General features: G+C 43.6%; 1 protein-coding gene across 1 annotated transcript in view; it reads right to left on the reverse strand.

Annotated features, from left to right (window-relative positions):
• Positions 1-3341: 3341 nt before the first annotated feature.
• MRPS9 (mitochondrial ribosomal protein S9) overlaps positions 3342-25541 on the reverse strand; it is a 57996-nt gene continuing 35796 nt past the window's right edge. Inside the window, exons 5-11 of the mRNA XM_058667453.1 lie at positions 23421-23500; positions 14742-14827; positions 13443-13518; positions 10873-11041; positions 9799-9907; positions 6289-6458; positions 3342-3527 (exon numbers count right to left, since the gene is read on the reverse strand). Of these exons, the coding sequence (XP_058523436.1) occupies positions 3436-3527; positions 6289-6458; positions 9799-9907; positions 10873-11041; positions 13443-13518; positions 14742-14827; positions 23421-23500 (782 nt within the window). The 3' untranslated portion in view covers positions 3342-3435. The remainder of the gene's footprint in view (positions 3528-6288; positions 6459-9798; positions 9908-10872; positions 11042-13442; positions 13519-14741; positions 14828-23420; positions 23501-25541) is intronic.

Genomic DNA, 25541 nt, shown 5'->3' on the forward strand with positions numbered 1-25541 from the left:
GCGCACACGCGTATGTGTGTGTTTTCATATTCCTCTCAGGTCACAAGGAAAATACTGCAGGCTCATCCAGAGGCTGCATTCAGGGATCTGACCATGCCCCACCTTACAACCCTCATTGTACCCCTCTGTCGCTCAGCACCCCACACGCAAACTTATCTACTGCCTGAAATAAATCTTCACAAATTATACAGCAAAGCAACACGCGCTCCAATGTTTATTGCAGCACAATCAATAATCACAAGAACTTGGAAGCAGCCTAAATGCCCATCAACAGAGGACTGGATAAAGAAACTGCGGTTCAACTACACTATGGAATACTACTCGGTGATTAAAAAAAAATGAAACGCATTATTTTGTGGCCAAATGGGCCAAACTAGAGACCATTATGCTAAGGGAAATGAGCCAATCCCAAAAGGTCAGATATCATATGTTTGCCATAATATCATATCATATCATATCTAGAGATATGTGAATCTTACTCTATGTCAATTAATGTAACTTCATACTTACTTGTACCTAATGTAACAAGAACCTGCGACGTAATTAATTCATTAACCATCCACAAGAGGAGGATTGTTTATAACCACCTGAGACAGTGTCCACATATAACTGCTACTGGTGCGGCCCATAAACAACATAGGCCTAACCCTCGCTGTACCTACATTAGGGCCCCAGGATACAAGAATTAACCTACAACAAAAAGTTGTTCTCCTACAAGGCTGGGAGACACTCCAGTGGGAGCATGATGGACTTGGGAAAATTCACACATTATGAACCTAGAAGGGAGAACGGGGGTGGGGGGGTGGGTGGTACTTGCAGGAAGGGGAGGGGAGCCCACCGCCAACTAAATTGTATCAAAGAAACAATAAAAAGATTTAAACTAAAAAATGTATACATTTAAAAATTATTTCTTTGAAAAGCAGAGTGATGGCAAGAAGGAGAGATTTTGTCACATAAGTCAAGTCCTGACCAGGGGTTAAGTCAGAAGCAGGGAACGCCAACCAGATGCCCCGCCTGGGTACCAGGGGCCCAAACACATGGGTCAGCTTTCACTGCTTTCCCAAGTTCACCATCAGGGAGCTGGACTGCAAGTGGAGCAGCCGGGACTTGGGACACTAGTGTTATAGGTGGTGATCTAACTCACTGCACGCTAGCCCCAGACTTCAAATCACAACTTCTTGTAATTCCATTTCCCGTGAACATTTTTTTAAAATAAAATACCTTTGTAGACAATGGTAAAACTGAACATTCAAAGATTTTAGAAAAAGCCTGTAAGATCTTGTCAATGAAATAACCTGCAATCACTGCTTCCATGTCAACTCTTTCTTTTAATATCATTATTTTATTTTGATAATCTTTACATAGTTGATTAGGGAACAAAGGGTCAAGGGCTATAGGAAAGTGGGTAAGACCATTGTTTCTACATTTTTTTTCTGTATCTGGGATGTGGGGGGAGATAAAGGGAGAAGCCCCACTTAGACTCACAACCATCCCAGGGTCCCCAACTTGGGACATGCTCCAAGGGCACTGCTCAAGTGGTTTTGAGAGTTGAACAGTTTTGAATTGCTGCCAATCTCGCCATTCCAAGCACGATGAAATCTCTCCAGAATCCACTGGCTGACATAGTCTACCTTAGAGTCTCTGTTTGCCCAGATTTTTGCTGCCAAGACATGGCAGTGGACTTGGGGCTGTGGGCTGACATTTGATCTAGGGAATGGCAGAGGTAGGGGCAAGCAGGGACTGAGGATTCACGTCCATGTGAGGAATGACTTCTGAGGATCTTCCATGGACAGGCCTGTGCTTGCAGGGATAGATCCAAGAACCCACCAGTGAGAGCTGGAACAGGCTGGTCTAGGACACTAATAGCACGTGAGTGGATTAGGTCTGAGGGCAGAATCTGTCTGATACTACGTACGCTCGCCCATGTGGAAAAGCAACCTTCCTTGGTACACACAAGACCTGTGGCTGGGAACCACCCTGGTTGGGGAGCAAAGGGACACCCCGGCTGGGTTGGGATTCCCATTTGTGAACCCATGAGCCAGAATGAGGGTAGCCAGCTGGGGTGGACATGGCATGGGTGAGGACTGGGTCTGGGGAGTGCTAGACTGGGCTAGACTCCAGCACCCACTGGTACTTGTGAGTCAGAGTGGGTACAGAATGAGCTGATCTAGGTCTCGTTTCCTGGCAGATCTGAGGATCAGGATGGGGTGCAGGACAGACCAGGTCAGGCCACAACCAGACAATTCACACCAGGGCTGGGACAGTGGACTGGTTGGGCCAGGATAGGGTGCAGCACCATTCAGCAGGAGCTGATACTGGGGACAGGATGGATTGAGCCAGGTCGAAGTGTCTGCTGGTCTCATGACGAAGTGAGGCAAGTCATGCCAGTCTGGGGGTGGGGGCTGGGTCACTTGGCCAGGGGTCTTTGGACCCACCTGCACAGTAGGTCTGTGAGCCCCGGGGGAGTGGCATCTGGGTCACCTGATCTGGGTACTCAGGCACGCGTGCACAGTGAGTGCTGGGTCTGTGAGCTGTTGGGGTGGTAAGTTGTGGTGGTGGGGGTCCTGGCAAGGTCCAAGTTTTCAGGCCCAGGTCCTTGAGCCTGCATGTGCAATGGGTACTGGGTCCATGAGCATGGGGGCGAGGGGTTCAGTGGGGGCCTGGTTTGCCTGGCCCGGGACCCTTGGGCCCACCTGTGAGTTAGATGGAGTACTGGACGGCTGGCCCAGATGCACAGAGGATATGGCAGCCCATTGGGTCCTGCAGAGGACATCTGCTACCACAGCAGATGTAGGAGAACAAAACAAATGGGACAAGCACCCCAGCCCAACAAAGATAGCAAATACCTGGTGAACGGAGACCCTAAGGTGGGTCACGTCAGCCAGTGGACATTGTACGTGTTCCCTCATGCTTTGGTCAGATGGACAACATTTCAGAACTATCGAAGACACCTGAGCAGAACCCGTGGAGCATGCGCCACATCGGGACCCTGGGTTGATGTTGGGTGGTCTCTCCCCATCAGGCAGTTGGGAGGCTGGGTGTGGCTGCTCCCCTTGTTTCCTCCCTCCCCCCAGATACAGGAAAAAGAAATGGAAAACCTGGAAACAGTGCTCACAGCCACTTTTCCCTGATCCTCAATCCTTCCCACCCTGATCCACTCTCTAAGCACCACCTAAAATAAAACATTGTAAAAACCCAAAAAACAAAAAAAAACCAAACAAAACAAAAAACCCTGTCATTTGAAATACTTTATTAAAGCAGCAGAATGAAGCTGACAATCTTTTTTTATTAATCTTTTCAATGTATAGCATTTCAAACTAAATCACCTCCCGCCAAGCCAATGCCCTGCTGTTGCCCAGCAAGGCTGGCACGTGAGCGTGCCGCACCCCAGGCACACAGTCTCGCCTTTTCCTCCTCAGTCCTGCGCAAACTCCCTCAGCGCTTCTTCCAGGTAAACTTCCTGCGGGCTCCCTCCTGGCCCGGCTTCTTGCGTTCTCTGACACGTGGGTCTGCAGTAAGGAGTCCGGCTGCACAGCACAGAGAGACAGAAACGGGGACTGCTGAGCAGAAAAGCAGATGAAGAGCACGAATTCACAGACACTTTTGTCAGGACAAAAGGCCACCAGCAAGCAAGCAGACCTGTGATGACCGACCAGCCTATTGCAAATTACATGACGCCCGTCTATTTTTTTTTTTTTTAACTCTTAGGATATTGTCCCAGTTTGGCAGACAGCAGCCATGTTATTTGGGTCTGTTTCCTAATCCTGTGGGAATTATGACTTTCGTTTGGATTTAAAGCTTGCTCAGTTCAGGATTAAGCTGCTCTTCTGTGAGCGGTCACCATTCAGTGCCGTTGAACTTAGGCTGCATGTTTATTCTTACAGAGGCGAGAGCTTTAATGTGGGCCAGAGGCAGAGGTGAAAACCCGTCACAGGGAGAGGCCCAGGGAAGGAGACAGCAGGTACTGACACGTACATGGATACCTACCCTGTGAATATACCTGGCCATGGACAACCGTGTCTATGTGAGCACATGACATTACAGGACCTGTCTAATCCAGCTGAGAAAAGCAACTATTGCTAAGCCTGACTGGTGTGATAATATTCCTTGGTCTTTTGTTTTAGAATCTAAAGAGTTAATGCAAAAATCGTATTCTCAGCACAGTTTATCACAGACTAATAAAGTCAGTTAAATTGGATGCTTCCACTCGTCCTCATCAGGAGTCATTTTGTTTTTAGGGAATTACAGAATCCCCGCGGGTGACCTAGCTGATGGTCTCGATGGAAACTCGCCACTGGTGCCTGAGGCCGTGGATGCTTGTGAAGGCTACAGATTGGAAGAATTTCTGCTGAGGAAAAAGCTCTTGAAATGTTTTTATAAATAAATTATCTAGCATTTCCCTTACACAGATTGGGTATTCTATTGGGGGTCTTTCAATGGCTTGATAGCAAAGAAAAACTATAATTTCCTATTATATCCTCATAAACTTTTTGCAATTACTTAAAGGGCACACATAAAATTAGACAATATTTTGGCGCAAAATACAAGTCTTTCATAAGTTCTAGTTTAAACTGTAAATAACTATGGGTGATTACTTGCAGGTATACACAGTAGTTCAAATCAGCAGGGCTGTTCACTTAGGTCCTATGAAAATATTTTGATCATCAGATAAGAATCCCAGTTCATGGAAATTTAGCAACAAGTAAACTGATTTTTTTTGAAAGACAACTGCAGAGGCCAGCACTGAGTCACGCCAAAGCCGGGGCCTTCTTCCTTCTCCGACGTCAGCAGCACGTAGGTCATCTGCTGCTGCTTCTCCCAGGCCAACAGAAGGCAGCGCGATGGGAAATGTATCTAGAGGTACACGAACGAGTGCCCATATCGGATGCCAACACTGCAGGTGGCAGCTTTATCCGCTACTCCATAATGCTGATCCCATAAATGGATTTTTTAAACAAGATTTATTTATCTGAAAGGCAGAGTTACAGCAAAAGACAGATAAAATATTCCATCTACTGGTTTTCTTCCCAAATGGCCACACTGGCTGGGTCTGAAGCCAGGAATCAGGAGCTTCTTTGGGATTGCCCAAGCACTGCTCTCCCAGGCACATTAGCAGGGAGCCTGCCTGATCAGAAGTCGAGCAGCCAGGACTTGAGCCTTCTCTGTCTTGATTCCCCAGATTTTCATTTTAATTTTCCAAGCACCCCTGGGATGCTAGGGTGGTGGGAGGCAGCTTTACTCGTCCTGCAACACTGCCAGCCTGCTCAGATGGACTTTTCAGACAATGCTCTCTCTAGAGCCCCAGCACCTGGTGTAGGAAGGCCGGGACTCTGGAAGCCACATCACACAGCCTGAGGACCTGCGTGCGGATGGAGGTGTGTGCGCCGAGAGCCACCCAGCTGGCTGCAACACACAGAGCACTTTCTTCTTTTCATAAATAGCATGAAGACTATCTGGTTTGAGTCTCCCTGCTGCAGTACAAGTCTTTAAACAGATGCGGGTATTTCGACTAGTGGCCAAGATGTGCGTTTTTCACATCAGCGTGTGTGGGTTTCGTTCCTGGCTCTGGCTACTCATACCACGTTCTGGCCAACAGAAGCCCTGGGAAGCAGCAGGGCTGGCTCAGGGCACTGCCTACATCAGGCAGCCAGGCAGCTGGGAGGCCTGGATTGGCGCCCAGCCCTGTCTTGTCCTTGTGATTTGTGGAGTGGACCAGCAGACGGGAGTTCTGCCTGCCTGTCACCGTCGCTCTAACAAGTAATGTCAAAAAGGCGTTAAAACAGAAGCCTGATTTAAGGCAGTAGCCTGATTCTTTCCCCTGCTGCCCAGGGACTGCAGGATTTATGACCAGGTTATAGGAGTCACAGAGAGCAGGGCAAAAGGAAAGAAAATTCAGACTAACATCACAGGGATAATCTCCAGTAGTTTTGGAAAAAGGAAAAAAAAAAAATCTTAAGGGTTTTATTGATCATGATACGAGTTTGTGTGATAAAAACAAACAACTAATTTGTTTCTTCAAAACAATGGAACGAAGGTTTGCTCAACTGGACTGAAACAGCTTATGCACTGAGGGTCAAGTAGGTTTTCCACGGCCACTCCCGGAGACGCCCTCCAACTCTTTGTCTAATCCATGCTCGCTGGACACAAGTGAAACCTGAAGAATATATCATGGCTGCAGCATGGTAACAAAGGCCGGCAAGTTGGAGCATACTCGAGGATTTTCTTACTGCTTTCAGACAGCTGAACAAGAACCGAATAAACATCACATCCCTCCCTCCCGACCCGTACCTTGTCTCATCCACTCGACCTCGTCCTCGGTGACGAAGCTGCACAGGGCTCTTGCCAGGGCCAGACGGACCGCCCCAGCCTGCGCAGACCTCCCGCCCCCCGCCACTGTGCAGGTCACGTCGTGTTTGCCAAGCCGGTCAACGAATTGGAAAGGGAACATCAGCTGTTCTCTGGAGCACATCACAAGGAAATGTGGTTAACTTTACTAAAGGATATGAGGTCCTTAACATTACTGACACCTTTCAACATAAGAACAGTACTTATTAGGCATGCAATGCTAATGCTTTTCCCACTTTCTTTCGTCAGTCAGTGCAACACACTAAGATACAGAAACAATGAACTTTTTGACATTTGGGAGAATTTGCTAAGGGCAAGGAGGCTCCTTTCTGTTTCTTTTGAGCACGTTTTACACATGGAGTACGGCAAGGCGCCTCTCTCCCCATGCTGATCCCTTCTAACTTCAAGGCTTGAAATAACCTTGTAAACAGGTCTTCAGGTCAGGGCACTCCATCAGTCAACTGAATCTAACCTGGCAAGATTCAATGATCACATATAAATTAACAGGCCTTTCCAAATAATTTCCCGATGTCACTTGGAATCTACGAACCTGCCTCGTGCACACAGGTTTCCGAAATGCCTTCAGTCACTGAGCGGGGGGAGTGACGAGGCAAAGAGAGGCTCCCAGATGGTCATTTGCTCAGTAGTTTAGATCCTCCTCTGTCTTAATTCCCCAGACTTTCATTTAAATTTTCCAAGAGATTCATATAATTTGAATCTCTAAGAACTGCTTATACAAGTAAAGAAATTTGGGTTAAATTTAGGGCGGGGGGAACCTTCGTGTTGCTAAACATCACCAGCGAAAGGGAGCTAAGATGTTCAAGATGAGAAACAGTGTCATGAGGAGAACCTGGACACTGGGAAGCTGGTGGAACACAACACACACACACACACACACACACACACACACACACACACACGAAACTGCAAACAGAAGCAAATAGTGAAGATTCACAGCTGGTAACGACATTTACACTGCCAGCAATTGTAACTACACTGGACACATGCAAACACAGTTACACAGCATTAAAATATTTCGCAATGCATCTCTTGTGCTTGGAAGAATTCCATGTGGGATCCTGAGTTACAGTATCAGTTTTGCTTTTTGGTATATGAATCAGCATCAGTGTGTTTTGGGGTTTTATGCATCCATCTGAGATGCAGCAAGAATATGAGTGAGAGAGACCAAGGAAGTGAGAAGGGGAGGAGGGTGAGGGAGGACAAGAGAGAGAGGAGGGGGAGAGAGCGCGAGCAATCGCCAGGGCCGGAGCAGGCTGAAGCCAGATCCCAGAATTCAAGCTTTCCCAGGTGGGTGCAGAAACCCACCCACTTGCACCACTCCCACTGTTTCCTGGTGCCTGGAGTCAGGACCAGGGGCAGACAGTGAGCTCAGGTACTGTGCTGTGGCAGGTAGGTGTCTGAGTCACCAGGCGAAACAGCTATCCCTGAAGCAGTATTGCTTTAAAAAGAAGTTCTTCATTTATAGCTTCTGGGATTGCCACTCCTAAGGCACCCATTCCGTGGCAAGTAATTAAATATATAATTATATATTCCATCTTTTTAAGAATTGCTTAAAATGCTAAGCCTGTCTTCCTAATACAGGATTAGTCTTTTCTGAGAAATGTATCTCTTCGGGCAGACACACTCAACTAAGAGCAGTCCAACAAAGCAAAAGCTTTTCCAAATCAGAAAAGTTAGCAATCTTTGCATCCCACTGTAACATGAGATATGTCTGTTGCTAAGGGGATGAATGAATATAAAACTCCCTGATAATAGCGTGAGGCCAACGTAGTCCATACTCTCGGTGACCAGCTGAAGTTTCTACTCAAACAGGCAAACAGCTCCTGGACAGAGAACCCTGGCAAGGTAAGTCGGCAGCTTTACCACGTGGCCAAGCATCTCAGAGACCATCAGGTTCCACTCCCTGCTGCCAATTAAGGAAGCCATCTTTAGGCACCGAGGCTGAAGTCATTCAGCTAAGAAACGGGACTAGAAACAAGATCCTCAATTCTTGGCTCTGTATGCTGCTCTGGGAACTGCTGAGCTGCTCCCACAGGGGTAAGGCCAGTGCACAGCAGGCTGCAGGTGGCAAGCCCCTACACATCCTTAAAGACGATGAGAGAGCCGGGGTGCCATTCCCAGCCAAACAAGATCCTCTTTGATGATAGGAATCGTATCTTAAATAGCTCTGATATCATCACCACGCCCAGAACAAAAACTAGCCGCACTGACAGTCTTTATAGATGCCCATGGAATTCCAAATGAAGAGTAAGAGCTCAGGCTATAATTTAATTGTGAGATCAAGCCAGAATTGAGCCTTGCTTTTAAATCATCAGGAGTTACATCTGAATAGAAATGAACAGACAGGTTATCAGTCAAATGCTATTCCTCCTTGGAGCTTCCAATGCAGAGTGGGTCTTGCTCTGGCTTTTCCTGAGGGACATGCGAGCTTCCTCCATCCCCTTCATTGCGAGAATGATGGCAGAATTAGTTTAATTCACATTAAATAGAGTTAAGAGTGAGCTACTTCTTGACACAGGCACACACAAATAAAATAAACATACATTTCCTCAAGCAATTATTCTGTCCAGAAGCTTATGCCGCATTAGAGGAGGCCTCTTTCCCTCACATAAGCATTAGGATCAGAGCAGCTGCAGCCCCTTTGACCCTAAATACCGCCACACATTCAGGAAACGGGAGAGAGGAACTAACCAGACGGAACTCCTGTTACCGCGGATAATGGCAGTGACTGCTAGAAAAACAATCATCGTCTTGAGACGAGGCCTTTCCATAGTGACTAGAGAGAGCTGCAGGACGAGTGCATGCAGGGGGTCAGAAGAACTCGAATATCTATTTATGACTAATGTCTATTTCTCCCTGGGATGCAAAGTTAAAAAGATACTAGGAACTGAGCAAAGCCTGACTGAGTTCTTACTTTAACCTATAAATGTCAGATTTCTTTGCTGGCTCAATATATCTGTATAATCAACGTCCTCTGATTGGGGGGAAATTTTTTAAATGGTGAGGAAGACTTTTTCCGATATCTCTGACCCGTAAAATAAATATAAGGTGCAAGAGGTTCATTCACACTCTTTCCTCAGCTGGTGGTTGGTTTCCGTGGCTGCTGTGTTGTGTGGTTTTGTGCACACCTTCTCCCTGCCCCTAACCCAAACTACAAAGCAAAAACTCAGAACATAAAACTAAGAATACTCAACTTCCAGGCAGATTTGATGACAAGAGTCAATTCATGAGGAATCCTAGAGATGTTTCTTGAACATTCTAGAGAATTCCAGTAAAAAACGGCACAAGCTGCTACTTAGTTTGTTGATACAGTGGGAAGAGGATGAACCATTCAAACTGAAGGAGGAAGTCACGAGTCCTCCGAATGGAACAGGAGGTAATACACGCTACCTTTCCTTAAAATCAAAACCCACAACAAAACCAAAATCCAACCTGTCTTGTGTGACCGGAAAGTAAAGCAGATAATCAATTCCATTCACGCTGATTTTTCCACTTCCTTGCTCATAAACAGTCGCTTCTGCTTTGGCAGTCTTTCGTTTACCTTGAAAAATATAAGATTCTAATTAGTGGTGAACTTAAAGGACCAGCGCTTTGAGACAAGTAAAACTATATTAAAATGTATCTTCCCAGAACAGTAGAAAAAAAAAAAAAACACTTTACAAAGGAAATTTCTAAAATTACTACAAACGTCAAACAAAATAAAACAACCAGACTGTATCACAGTAAGGTAGTTTTCTTCATCAAATTCATTTTATCAGTACTACAGTGGTGTTAAATTAGTCTCAAAAACTGACAAATTCCTATGGCTTTCTTTAAAATCCTCCCACTAATTTACACAGTATTTTTTTTATAAATATGTCTCACAATATCATTTTAAAATATCTAAGTATAAAATAAAATGCAACTGGTAGAAATATAAAGACATTTTTCAATAATATAAGAATATTTTTAAAAAATCATCAGGAAAGGTTACATTTCTTTGAAAAACAGTAGCTGAAAATGACAGAGCAATAGTGTTCAACATTTCAAGGGCTGCAAATGCATCATTTAATGAAAAGCCGATTTTTAAACAACGTGCCGTGTCAAATGTCTTTGAAATGTTGAAGCAAAACGGGAGTTAAGGGCCTCAAGTTTTCACTTTCCATACTTCCAGCATCTGACACAGAGATTCCCTCAATCTTTTACATCTGGAGAACGAACCTTTACAGTAACTATTTTAATGATTCTATCAGTGGAAGATGCAAACTTAAAAGGATTTAGCAGCAATACATGAAAATAAAATGTTGGCACCATTGTGTAGGCACTGTATGCACTAGTTTTTGGAACATCATACAGTTTGTTGTTTATCTTTCTGTAACTTCAGTAGAATCTTCAGAATCAGGGAGTCCAATGCAGCATTACAGAATTAACTCAACAATCAGACCATGGACACGAGAGAGCGAGAGGAAGCACAAATCATCGCACGTTCTCGCTCTGAGCTGACTTGCCCTGCACGGACGCTGTTACCTTCGCCGGAGCTGAAGGCCACCCCGTGCTCGTCATACTGCAGAGGGACACTCAGCTGCTTTTGGGATTGCATAGGGACGTGTCTGCGAAACCTCTGCACAAATTCCTCTTCCGCTGGACCACACTGCGTTGCCAGTAACTTTCCCAGTAGCCGAATGAGCTGTGCATACTGCGGACAATAAAAATTCATTAGAAGATGCAAGTGTAATTGCATTTGCTCAATTTTTTTTTTTCTATTTTTATAGACTTGATCTTTGCAATGCTGCTTTTCTTGATGAATTTTGACAGGCTGACACTTCTGCGTCTTCATGCTGCTTTTAAAACAGCATGCAGATGTGTCGCTTTCCTCGAGTGTCTTTAGCGAAAAAGCTTTTCTTCCTTTCGAAGAAACAAAGAGATTCTTCATTTAAAGAAAAATAAATTTCTCTGTAGGATTATGAAATGGAGACTTACATTCATTTTCAAAAAAAAAATATTTGGATGATCTTCAAGTGTAATCTCTGCTCTTTTAATAGTGTGGTATCAAGAGGAGCCTGATAAATAATTTCCAGTTATGTGTGGTAAATTGGAAGGAGTTTGATTTTTGAAAAAATGTACCTCTTAAATTTCATAATACATTTGGCAAATATATCTTTGGCTGTTCAAGCTGCGTTACTTTAATGTTTATGATTTCCTTTAAAACCGAACAATCAAGCTATTTAAAAATTCAAGAGATACTTGACTTAAAGGGCAACCTCTTGAAATAAATTATCCTTGCTACTCTGTGCATTTTTTTTAATAGTTCTTCAACATGTGATTAGAAAGTAAACAACTTGGTATTAACCCCTTAAAATGAGAAGCCAGAATAATCACTCTAAAGTGTTGATGGAGAAGGAAACAACGCATACTTGAGACTTTTCGTTAATACCAAGTGTGAAAACCAGCTTTTGAAAACTTCATAATTTTTAACAACCTTAAAATCATATTCAACTTTGTCACCACTGCTTTTACAACACAAATCTGCCATTAATATTTGAAAATATTTAAAAATTTCATCAGTCAAGTAAGTATTTAACCTAACTGCTTCAAATGTGATTTTGTGCGGTGTTAATACAAGAGAAGGCAACCGCCCCAGATCTGATGGAGCTCCCCTCTCCTCCTCCTAGGCACTGGCCTAAAGTCTCATCCTTACAGCATCTAAACCCTATAGCATACTCACTGGTGCTCAGCGGTCGCTACTGGTCCACAACAGGTCAGGACTGGAACGACCCAGCTGTACTCCAGGGCCAGCCTGAAGGTTTAAGAAGCCACTAACTATCCCCCACACCCTTCATCTTGACACCAGACGAGAACTTGAGGACTTTTTTCCTAATGTCTGGTTCCCTGATTTGAATATCACGTGTCATTCATTTGCTTTGTTTTCCTAGTTGCATGGGAATGATCTGTTTTGTCTTCCATATTAAAGTCCTTGAGATTTATCCGAAACGGAGAAAGTAAACAAGAACAACAAAAAAAATCAAACCAACCAGAAAACAGTGAAATGCTGTGTTCACGAAGGAGCAGAGAGGCTTCAGTTACGTGAGTGCAGCCACACTCAGCAGTCACAGCATCAGAAATCAACTCCAGGGCTACCCCGAACCAGAAGCCCAAACCCTTGTTTAAAGAAACTGCAGGTTTTCAGAATCATTCATTTCTCCAACACGTTAAGTGAGAAAAAGCAACTACAGTACCCGTGCCTTAAAATCCACATGGTGGTAAGGCATTAACAATGTTGCTCATTCTGTGGAACAAAAAACATCCTTCTTGGACCAATCTGTGGCATTCTCTACACTTGGTTCTTCTAGAAAGGGATCCAAATTTAGAACATCAAAATATTTAAAACATCACACTTCCTGTGACATAAGCTATGTTAGAACATTTAATACAATAAAAATGCAATTAAAATGTAGTGTAGGAAGGCAAAAAAATGTCTACACATGATTTACATTGAGAATTTGTTTTAAAAAAAAAATGGGTCCTGGGTGATTCTGAGTTCTGTGCCAAGGTGGGGTGAGGCTTAGGGTACTGCAGCTTGGAACGAGCATTCAAATGATTCTGGCGCAGGTGGTCTGCACATCCCCCAGGGAAAGGGTCTGACCTTTCAGACACACCACAGCCACATGAGCAAAGCCGGGCAGCGGCACACTGCAGCAGAGTAACGGTGTGCCGCGTCCCTTTCCTCCTCAACCTGCATTGGCTTCTCACACTTTGCACGTGCTTGTAAACCGAGCTGTGATTTAGCTGAAGTCACCCAGGGACAGGGACAACGACATCGGCTGCATGCCCTGAGCAACTGGCAGAGGACAGGAGTGCTCAGCAGAGGGGGATGTGGAGGCCCAACACATCACCCTCCTGACCGCAGCCCAAGTTCTGCATGGAGAAAACCAATGATGGATGCACTTGAAAAACACAACCACAGTCTGAGTAGCGTAGGTATCTTCTGTAAAGTAAGCTTCTCTAAGGAATACTGCTATCTATTAGCATCCCAAACACTGCCAATGACTGCATTCCTAGAGCACAGGTCCCCTTAAACTAGAAAATTAATTACTCACATCTTGATCTGATACTTTCTCTACTAACATTTCTTCCAGTTCTTCCTTAATCAGCCATCTGCTGCCAATGACGTCTCTGTTAAAATAGCACACATATTCTCTTTTATTAACCATGCAATCAGAGCATGTATACACGCATGGAGCATGCATCATCACCATGCATTATATAGTCATAACCATACATTTTATGTGACATTAAATATAATTATATGAATATCATACAATATTTTATATTACAAGTCGTTATTATACATTACTGAATATGTATCATATATTAGAATACATATATATTATATATAATGTAATTACACACACACACACACACTCAGCAGAGAAAAAAAGAGAGAGAGAGAAAGAGGCAGAGGGCAGAGATGGAGTCTAACCAGCCTTTAGTTTGTTGGTTCCCTCCCCAGGTGCCCAGACTTAGGAAAGGACAAAGCATGGTACTTCATGCAGGTTGCCCACACGTGTGGCAGGAACCTAAATACTTGGGCCATCGCCCACTGCCTCCCAGGGGAGTTAGCAGGAAGCTGAATTTGAGGCAGGGTAGCCTGGACTTCACCAGGCCTGTGAGTGACTCAAGCCACGGCTAAGCTGCGATGCCACAGCAGGCCTGTGCCCCCAGGAAACTATTTCTTAGAAATACTGCATTTCTTCAATCCACTTTACCAAGGATATCTGCACTAGCAAAAATTCTTTTGAATAAATACGACATTCTGGAACTCATCTGATATTAGAAGATACCATTATTTCTTAAAGATCAAAACTGGGTTCTGTAACTTACTTCAAAACCATATAAGCTTGTTATACAAGTTTGTTACAGGTTAACTTTGTAAAGGACTAAAAATAGTACTAAAATCCAAATAAAAGACTAGAAATGCAATTACAACCTAAACAAGGCATATGCACAGATTGGTCTTTTGCATAAGAGGAAATTTTGCAACTAAAACTTAAAACCTATTGCTTAAGGTTGAAGGACATGATCCATCACTATTTGCCAAATGGAGGCACAAACTTCAAAATCCGAACAAAACAAAAAGCTCCAAAGCATGTGAACACTGAATGAATGTACAATTTGCTACACAGGAATTGAGAATCAAATCTGGGAGGAAATGATATAAAAATAACTTCAACATTTGCTTCCCCCGCCCAAAAATTTTTGCCAATTATTTTGAAACCTAACTTTAAACTTTGGTCCAAGTAAACTTTTGTGGATACACCAAATCAGTTATAGGTTCTAGGTAAGTTGTATGTTTTCATTAGATTTTACAAAGATGTTAATGCAGGAAAAGACGTTACCTGATTTCCGGCTTCCCTGGAAGCACACCTTTGGCTTGCAGTTGATTTTGCTGTTTTTCTACCTGCAGGAGCTTTCCGTATACTTCCTGTGGCAAATAAAACATACATGGCTAGAGTGAGACAGTGAGCGTGGCAACCATTAGTTCAGTGGTACTTAACACTTTCCCCGGAGTGCCCCCTCCTGTGAATGTGGTCTCCTGGAAGAACACAACCACAGAATAAAGAACACCGAAAATGCCCTTTAATAATGCTATTTCACATCCAAACTAAAGGGTGGTAGAATGATCTCAACGAAAACTCAGCATCCCACTTCACAGCATACTTAACTTAAGCTGACTTTAAGATGACTCTATAAAATTTTACACCTCCATTTCTATGAGGGTGGTTAAAAAAAAACTCAGAACTATAAACTATTTCCTTTAGTTTCACAAGCTGGATAAAGAATTTTCTTTAAAAATGCTCCAATCTGTGGTATTTAACTAGATATATAATGATGTAAATAAACTAGATATCTAATATTTGATACCCACATAGTGTTTAACTTTCCATCATGTAGTTTGTATCTTTAACAGTTTCACGGGTTTCCTTGATTTCTTGCTATTAATCTACTTTCTTTGTATGTAAGTCACTTGGTAAATTGCAATGTTAAGTTGGAGAAAGTTTGTCATTTTGTTAGAATTTGTAACAAGCACTGCTCCAGCAGCACGGGTTATCAATGGAATATATTTTCTAGACAATGAAGTTATAACAAGTCAAATGACGCAAATGGCCTCCAATATTTCTGAATGGGCAAAATTTGAGGACTCATTCACATCCAACACATTCGTACTTATTCATGTACAATTTACACATAACCTCCTGTAAGAATGACCAATGAACAGACATTTCAGGGGAATGGGTTACAGATCCCAGCGATGACCTCTTTCGTTGTTAATCATCGTAACGCCAGAGGGCACGAGGTATTGCGAACTGCAACGTCACAAATCCAGCTATGTCTTGAAAACATCCTTAACAATTTCATGTTCTGGGAGCTAACTTCATTCCTGATTAAACTGTCACATGACACCACAAAGTTGCTCGGAGTCCCTTCGCCATTGCTGCCATATTTACACATGCTTCTCTTCAGGAATCCGGAAAGTGTTAAAAAGGAAAGAGCGAAGGAATGAATGACAGCAAGGCTGTGAGCACTGAATCTTCGAGATGGCACAGTACCAAGTAAGGAAGCTGACACACTTGACGGGTAGGACAGATCAGTGATTAAGGTTCTAAAAGCTCATTTTATGGAAACTCGCTGCAGTGTTTTTTGCAGCAATTTTTTTTGTTTTGTTTTTCATTAAGGGTACAAGTGATGGATTAGAAAAAGAAAAGAAGCAGAGAAAGAAATTTAAAAAAAAAATGCAGTTCTCTAAGACTTCCAACAGAATTGCAAGTGAATGCAGCCCTCAAGCTCAGTCATTCTCAAGCTGCAGTCTCCAGATGATGATGCCAACAACTGGTTAGAAACGCACAGGTTCGAGGCTCACTCTCGACTTATTGAAGGGGAATGGCTGGGGTGGGAGGAGCCGTCCGCTGTAATGGTGCTTCCGAGCGATGCACACTCAAGTTTGAGAATAACAGAGTCTAGTTCAACACAACGGTAAAGGGACAGATGAGTTAATTCAATGTTAGTGTGCACACAAGTGTGGCTGTTCCTACAGCTACAGCTGGACCTCAACTCCATCACCTGTAGTAAGAGAGCACTGTATCTGACCATTTAAAACAAGAACACAGCAGTCCACCTTAAAGAAAGCAAGAATTACCACAACCCATCCACATAGATAATGGACATGTTCTTCAATCTAAAATAAAATGTAGGAATGTTTCCCGGTAACTGGTGAGCCCTGTTGACCATGGTTAAAGGACACTGCTAACTCATCCTTGAAGGTTTTGATGATGGGCTGGGCTTCCCACTGGATAGCCCATCAAAATTTTCAATGCATTGCTGTTTCTCAAACTCTCTACAAAGTGAAATCTTGCTATCCGTATAAACGGGGGCCCGCAGGCAAACGGCTCATTACTGTGCACTTGGCACGGCCTGCCAGCAGCTGGAACCGCAGCCAGACTGCTCCATCGGACGCTGAGGAAAAGGACTGGTACAAAGTCCCTTAGCTGTCCCAAGACCCCAGGAGGGCGGAAATCAGAGATGTTATACAACCTTTTCCGTCCTGCTGTGAACTGCGAACTAGGAAAACACCAACAACAATAATGAGATACTGTCCTCTGCTAATAACGATTTCTGTAATTCTCTGCAATAACCAAGGCAATTACAATAATCATCAACCTGCTTGGTAGGTAAGTTTCAAGCCCAAGTTTAGGGAGCCATCAGTCTCATACCTATAAAGGTAACTTTCACTGTGACTCCATATTTTTCTGAAAATTCCCTTTCTTTCTTTTTTTAAAGATTTATTTATTTTTATTACAAAGTCAGATATACAGAGAGGAGGAGAGTCGGAGAGAAAGATCTTCCGTCTGATGATTCACTCCCCAAGTGGCCACAATGGCTGGAGCTGAGGCAATCTGAAGTCAGGAGGCAGGAGCTCCCCGGGGTTTTCCACACAGGTACAGGGTCCCAAGGCTCTGGGCCGTCCTCGACTGCTTTCCCAGGCCACAAGCAGGGAGCTGGATGGGAAGTGGGGCTGCTGGGATTAGAACCGGTGCCCATATGGGATCCTGGTTCGTTCAAAGTGAGGACTTTAGCTGCTACGCTATCAAGCCGGGCCCAAAAATTCCCTTTAGTTATGCCATTTCCTTACAGTACCATCTTTAGATTTGTGCAAATAAATCTATGGTGCAAATAAGATAAATGGTGCAAATAAGGTAATCAGAAAAAAATGTGCCAGAGGAGAAAACAACCTGTGAAGAACACATGGCAATATTCAGACATGGTGAATTCTACTCGGTCAAGGCCAGTGCTTACAATTCCACTGAACTGCACAGTGCTTATTGAGCCACTTCTGGTATTTCTCTAAATAGGAAAATCCATGTAAAGTAGCTAGCCCAGCAACTGACCTGTGGGACGGACAATGCCAGCAGGGGTGAGGGGTGCTTTTTTTCCCAAGTCATCTAAGACATCTGAATGGTGCCTCACGTCTAGGCTTTCCCTGGTGAGTAGTTAACACCACTCCTGGGACTGCACCTTGGTTAGCTGGAGACAACAGCTCTCTGAAAAGTAGATTCCGTAGCTAAAACTCCCTGAAGAGATGTGTTAAATTTACATCAAAAAAAATCTTTGAGGACATAAAATATGCCAGGAACTGTCAGCATCACGGATTAGCAAGTGGAAGCTCCTGGTGTATTGTTAAGTTTCCACTTCATTTTTAAGGGACACCGGGGAATTAGCCTGACCCCACCTACACTGAGTTTCTATACTGTATTTAATAGTGTAATTTTCAAATATGACAGGAATAACCCAGATGTGAAATGCTGAATCATTAATCACAACTATGATTAATATTTCATAAAATCAAAGCAAGCCTATCCACCCCTGGTGTCATCAGATTTCCATAATGTATGAGTCAAATTTAGAAGGTGCCTAATTTGAAAATACCAGATGCTCAGGTTGCAAAAAAGAAATGCTGAAGCTGAACCCTTTCAAGAGCATGAACTGTACGATTTTTAGTATCCTTCTAGAATCTGTTTTGGTTATATTAATCATGTGGAAGTTCCAATTTTAGGAAGGGTAAACAAATAATGTTTCATGGGGGCAGTGGCAACACAGGAAAAGCCAACGGTATCCTGGCACACAGAATCCACAGCGGCACACCAGCAGGGACTAGGTTCAGTAACTGCAAATTTGTGTCTGTTGAAGAACTCACTGAAACTAGCTTTTTAAAAGAACAACCTTCTCATTTTTGGGGCTACTGGCATTTACAGAAACAAATGAAATAAGTACGACTCAGAGGTCTCGGCTAGGTCCAGATGACATCTGTGCATTGTGGACCTCTGGCACTGCTTCGTGACTATCACCTGCCAGGTGGTTTATATGCCCTGTCTTACGAGTCGACATAAACGAGGAGGTGTGGAACCAACAGCCATGAATGATGACCCCAAGTGCTTGGAATACACATACCATGTTAACTACTCAAGTAAAAGCCCCATCAGAACAACCTTATCACTATAAACGTAACCTGACTATAAGTTAAGTTTGTTTTTTTTTTTGAAGAACATAATTTTGTCCAACTGTTGTGACTGGAGCACACAAGATATACAATGGGAATTATTCATATGTGAGGCAAATGTACTTTGAAGATACTTCCAGAACAGCACTTTTTACTGCTGATTTAATTACTGAATTAACTCCTGCTGACAAGAAATCTTAAAACAGCATGCAGATATACTTTCGCACCAGTCCACAGTTTTTAAGAAAAGCAGCACTTTACACAGTTGTAGTTATTTCACAATACCTCACAGTGAGAAGGGGCATAGCATTTTAATTCCATCCTTAAAGATAACAGCACTGCATGCAAAGGTTTTGGATGTCCACCCCAAGGTCAGAGAGAGGATCTAGAAGCATCTGAAGTGAGCATAGCGGCCAGACCCCAGGATGACTCCCTGGTGAGTCTGGAATACCCCTGCCCGACCCCCAGCACGGCTGCTCACACACTTCGCAGGTCACTTCCACGGGTGAGGAAACCACCGCAGACTCCCTGAACAACCAAAGGGCTTCTTGCACACGGCAAACCAGTCCTTTCATGCACAGGTTACAGGAATAAAATTACTTGGTTTTCTTTCTTATGTTTATACTTTTTTTCTGATTCAGTAAAGTGGTTCCAGAATGTAATTGATTTATTCATTTTACAGCTTTTTTCCGAGTATAAATTTTATTAGTGGTCACGAAATTTCCCCCACTTAAAGAAATACTTGTATAGTATTTCATTGCTTACTGAAAAATTATTCCTAAACTACAGTTCTTTTTACTTCCCTTAAAGACTGGGGTAAGTGGAGATTTTTGCAAAATGTCATTCACGCTGCCCATACTGGGACTGACCCAAGTTAAGGAAAGCGTCTGTAGTGTTCTGGACAGCGCTGCCCTGGCACTGGCTTCCTTAGCCAACACCTGCCCAGAGCTTCTGTCCTGTTAGGTATATCCTTCCTACAGCCGCCCCACATGCAAGCCAGTCTGCCAACTTTTCAAGCTGACTTCCCTCCAGCACTACGGGGAAAGCCACTTTAGAGGGTCGGGGCTGAGGAACACAGCCTTCTGCAGAGCCAGATACACACCTCTCAACTTGGTTTTACTAAACAGATTTTAATTTGCTTCGAAACACAAGTGTTGGCAAAACACTGGAATTCATGTTTTCCCTAAAGGACTTGCAAAGCCTGAACCGTGACGACCAATGCGCAGTCCTCCGCTGGCCTCGCCACCACTGTGGTCATCCTGGACCCTCTGGGGCATCCAGCAGCGTGCTCCAGGGTCAGCCCTGGCACAGTGACGGCCCACCCTTCTGGGGTCACCCACATTCCACCCTTTTCAAGAGTGAACAGAACTCTGATCAGGGCAAGCTTTCAGTCACTCGGAACTCAGTAATGCCGCACATCCTATTTTTTTTTTTTTTGCATAGTCACATATATTATCTTAAATTTCTTCCCTTTCCTTTGTACAACTGTTTCAGGAAATCTTTTGTTTCGCTTCCCTTTTGTTCCTCGTCCTCCTGAAACTAAACTGAAGCCCCATCATGTCTAAAAAGCAAACAGTGGCCACCACGGAGGTGGCTACTCAGAGAGCAAGAAGCCACCCAGTGCAGGTAGAAAACAAACAAACAAACCTTGCCAGTGCCATTAAACTTGGAGTGCTGTCAGATGACTCCTGCTCCTTCCTTAAAAACTTCTCCTTCTCTGTCAACACTACCTTACACTTTTTTCATTACATATACAATCTGATTAGCAGTAGTGTAAAACACATTTTGTTTGTATCACCCTTCCCAAAAGACATACAGACCATGACATCATCAGGAAAATATGAATCCCAACGGAAATGCAAGTCCAATCTTCAGAGCATGACACACTTACGGAGGCTCAGAAACCCCCACATCAGCATTCTTCTCTATTGTATATTTTCCTACCATGTTTCATTTCTGGGCAGGAAAAACAAATTGCACGTTTCTTCTTACCATCATCTTTCCTCAAAAACCTCCCCACTTTACCACAAAAATTGGGTGGACTAAGCATAGGTCAACTGGAAACAGTACTCACTAAAGCTTCGTGCATGGCCTTTAACTGCATGCTTTAGCAGACCAGTAAAGTAAGGCGTGAGCTTAAGACGCAAACAGCCACCGGGCACTAAGAAGTGTCCTTAGCACAGACGGCAGGGAGATGAACTGGCGTCAGAAAGGTCTCCTCAGACAGCCGCACGCAGGCTCTGGGTCTGTCCAGGCACCGACCCCGGACAATGACTTCCCTGCCTTCCACAACCCCAGTTGGCCAGTACTGCAGGAAAAACCGCTTGCTTCGTTTTTATCATCACAGAGGAAGAAAACGACACCAACATAAACGAATGGTAGCCACAGATCTTGCCGGGCTTTCAGGGGAGGGGGGCTATTTCCCCAGCTGTGGTGAAGATGGCTCAGAGGCAGCTTACAGGGCAAGAGCCCCTCCCAAACCCTGGGGTGTCCATCCTCTGGCCAGACGAAAGCAGAACAAAGGAGAGCCAGCGCTTGAGCGGCTGAAGGTTTACAGCTGGACTCTGCAGGCAGTAAGCCACTTCAGCACAAAGGTGCTTCTCCAAGCTGCACTGAATAGTTAGGCACCACTGCAAAACCCCAGGCAGCTCGGATGCAGTGACCTGCTCTGTCTATGAAACGGGGCTCGTGGGACCACGGAGGTAATTAATGGCATTTGCCATACACGACGCTGGTGTGTGAGGGCAAACGTTCGGAATCAGAGACGCCCGAGGAACCCTGCCATCGGTAACAAGACCTGGGCTCCTCGGGAGGAAGGCTTCTTCATCACACACAATTAGCAATTTTAGTCAGAGAATAGGATCCAATTGTGCCGGCTGAGAAACCCATCCTTGAGCAGTACCTTTGCAGCCACATCAACAAACTAAAGTTGGGCCCCTTACACAATGTGTAATTTCTTCATTATGATGGAACGCAACAAAATATCTTGCCCTTGGGTTGCTCACTTTCAGCCCAAACAAATGCAAATGGCCTGTCGGATGACAGCTGCTTGATAAGGCTCCTCTCCAAGACCTGCCTGCTTTACTTTTTTGCCGTGAAACTTGGGATGAAAGGCAGAAGGCAGGAAGAGAATTAATGTAGCATACAGTCTAAAGGCAATGCTACAACCGTGATTAAGTAGAAAAGTTAAAAGGCACAGATTTTCCACAGCTTCGCTGCGTGCAACCCATCCGTGTAACAAGTTGACAGGCCTAGCGCGTCAGCTCCATCATCCCCTCCGACAGCTAAAAACACAGCGCTGCAGCCCTTTTCAGAGAAAATTTGCGTCTGCACCATGAAGCGTTGTACATTATTTCTTAGCACTGCAGGGGGCTCAAGTCCATATGGAACCTTCACAAATATTACCACAGATCAAACCAGCGGCGTTTGGAGGCGGATTTGACATACCTATTTAAATGAACAGCAGGGGTCCTCGGGCAGCCTAGGGCTGTGCGGGAGAGAACCTCGCGGAAGCCTGAGCTGAGCCCCATTACTCAGCAAAGACACACACTCCATTTATCATTCACTTCATTCCTGGCAGGGCAAGGAGCTCATTTGCCCAAGGTCAACAGAAAGGGAAGAGAAGTTTTCTTCCCTGCTCTTCCCTCCTCGCCCGCCCCCTCCCCCCCCCCCCCCCCAGAAATAAATGTACCTGACAAGTGGGGATTTTGTCCTTTGGGTTTGTGGAGCACAAATAAACACCAGGTAATTCTAAAAGGCAGAGAAACTGTGTGCATTGACTCACGCCACAGAAATATGACCGGGTACGGGGGAAGCCCGGCAAATAAGTCTTACATCAGAAAATCACAGAAATGAGAAAAAAAAATTGTAAAAATAAAGCTTGACAACGTGTTCTATAAATAAAACGAGTTCTGCCATTTGAAAATCAGTACTGGCGTACTGGCGTCCGGTTGCCTTTCCGTAGAACTGGGTAACTCTCACAAATGGGCACGTTATGGAACACTCAGGACTCTAAAAACAAAGCAGCAACTGCTCATTGTATGCTCAGAGGCAGCTGGAAGTCAAAGTATAATGAAATATTTTCTTAGCTGCTTTTCTCAGCCCAGCTTCTAGACTCATCAACTTCATGAGACTACGACACGCAAAAAACATACACAGCAAAAACAGAACAGAGACAACAATTTGTGTCCCAAGGTAAACAGCTCTTGGCATCTCACCCTATTCTTCCCTGGAAGGACACACCGCACTGTTCCTCAGTGGAACATGTGTCTCCTAGCAGGAGTTCAATATGAAAGCAAAAGCGTTTGAAGGACAAGCCATTCTGATGTGAGTTCTATAGAGTTTACCTGCAGCAAAACCATGAAATAATACAACACAAAGCCTTCTATCAACACAGTCTTATCCTTAGAAGGAAAGTATTCTAAAATAAAAAAATGAGGTACATTCAAAAGCTGAGCAGAGTCCCGGGTGCGGTTCTGTAGCTTGCAGTTCATACTCTTGATCGGAAATGTGATATACTTACATGCATTAGTGAATAATACGATTGCTTGCCAGTATAGAAGAGAAAATGAAATGGACGGCCATCTTCTCCCCACTGAATTGCTATTAAGAAGCCAGATGAAAACAAATAAAAATATGCACAGATTTAACAGCTCAATTTCATTGCAGTGAGATGGTCCACACATCTGACTAACTTAAAAATAAAAATCCCAATGCTTACAATTTTAACATCTTACCTGATCATTATTGTTTTGTACTTTAGGAATAAATAACGCTCATATTTAAGTATTCTTAAATATTTTACCATGATGCTTTCTTTAATTAGTTGTAAACAAAAAACAGCTAACAAAATCAAAATTTAGGCGTGGCTCTCAGGACAATGCACTACCATAGACTTAAAAAAGGACTCTTGGTGCATCCAGGAAACCTGAACCAGGTCTAATACGACAAAGAGTGCGTGTCTATGCCCTATCATCCACAGCTAGGAGTTTAAAACTTCTACAACACAAGGTGCTACAAACAATTCCTTTTGTGACACAGAGAAATATTCAAGCCACTGACCATTAAACTGACTGACAAATGGGTTGCACTGTAGCAGACGAGCCAGATACTAGAGCCCACCGTTTCGTGGAGCTCTCTGATGACAATCTCTGATTCCTGTATCTTCTTGTTCCTTAACGTAAGCGGATTCCTTCAGTATGCCTTGTACCTCTGTTACCGGACCTTTCATGATCGAAGCTATAATACGTACAAGGTCCAACCTGTCACTCCGCCCTGTTCTCCACCATTTCCCAGTCTTGGTCCCACTGAGGAGGCGTTCAGACACTTCCCCAGGACAACGGAATACCGCAGACAGGCTGCACATCTGTGTATGTAGACCGTGGCACCTCAGAGCCACAGACTATGGTCCAAGCAGGGCCTCCACACCCGCAAAGATCTAATCCACTGTACTAAGAAAGTATGCTTTAAGGCTCTGGGCTATTTTCCTAAGTTTTCTTCTGGAATTTTTGTGTGTCTCATGTTTAGATATATAATCCGTCTGGAATTTATGTACATGATGCAGAAATTCAAGTATCATTTTGTCCAGCAAAGAGAATCATTCTCTTTTCCCTGCAGTTTTTGGAATCACACATGCCCTTCCAGGCAGGCACTAACTGTTGTCATAGGTAGGATGCCCTTCTCTTCTGAGAAGAGCCAGCCCTGGACACCGGCCACTTTAAGAGAACGTATTTACAGTAAGGAAACAGTTCATAATGAATGATGAAAAAAAAGTCTTAATTGGGCATTTTGCTTGAATGTAATACCAGATTTTTTTTAATGGATGATTGAAATATTTTCCCAACACCATTTTTCTGAACTTCACAAAACTCTAGAGAGATGGCGATTTTGTTGTTCACTGTGAAACTGACTTTCATTTTATTTTTAAAGCTGCCTGTCGGGAAGTGAAAGAAAAGGCAGACACCTGCCTGCAGATGATTCTCTGTATTACTGCAAATGGAAAATATCTGAGATGTCTCCTATCACGGGTATATATGAACGCATGATCTTTATATTTTATCATGAAAATTCTGACACAGTTTATACATATTACAGTTTTTGTTGCTTTTGATACTGCCCACCACATAGCTATTTATAGTAGGTAGCAGATGTCTACATACATTACACAAGTAATAAGTTTAGGAAGGAGTAAATGTTAAGATTCCTTTGTCAGAGGCAAGGTGAGTTCAATGCTCTGGATCTTTCTGTGCATTTACATATTCACTCCTTAAAGAACACAGAGAGCATCAAACTATACACTAAACCATTGTGACTGGTTTTTCCCACCCAACGATGTCTCACTGTTTCATCACCTGTATACGATCCCATAGTACTGCTGGGACAGCTCATTTAACCACCCTGCGATGACTGTCTCACTGAAAGATGATGTGTATCATTCCCATAAGAGTGTGTGATCAGTTTCTTATTACTGGCTTATAGTATTTCTGATCTCTGATACATTCTAACTTTCATGCCTACTTCTATTTTCATCATTTTGTTTTAAACAATAACTTATAATTTATTTTGAATAGCAGGACTCTGCCATGTTTAATATTCTAGTCTCTTTCTTTCTGTGAAAAGAGAAGTTTTAAATTCCAAAATGATA

This window comes from Ochotona princeps, chromosome 8, assembly GCF_030435755.1.
Source record: "Ochotona princeps isolate mOchPri1 chromosome 8, mOchPri1.hap1, whole genome shotgun sequence".
Classification (NCBI taxonomy): Eukaryota; Metazoa; Chordata; class Mammalia; order Lagomorpha; family Ochotonidae; genus Ochotona; species Ochotona princeps.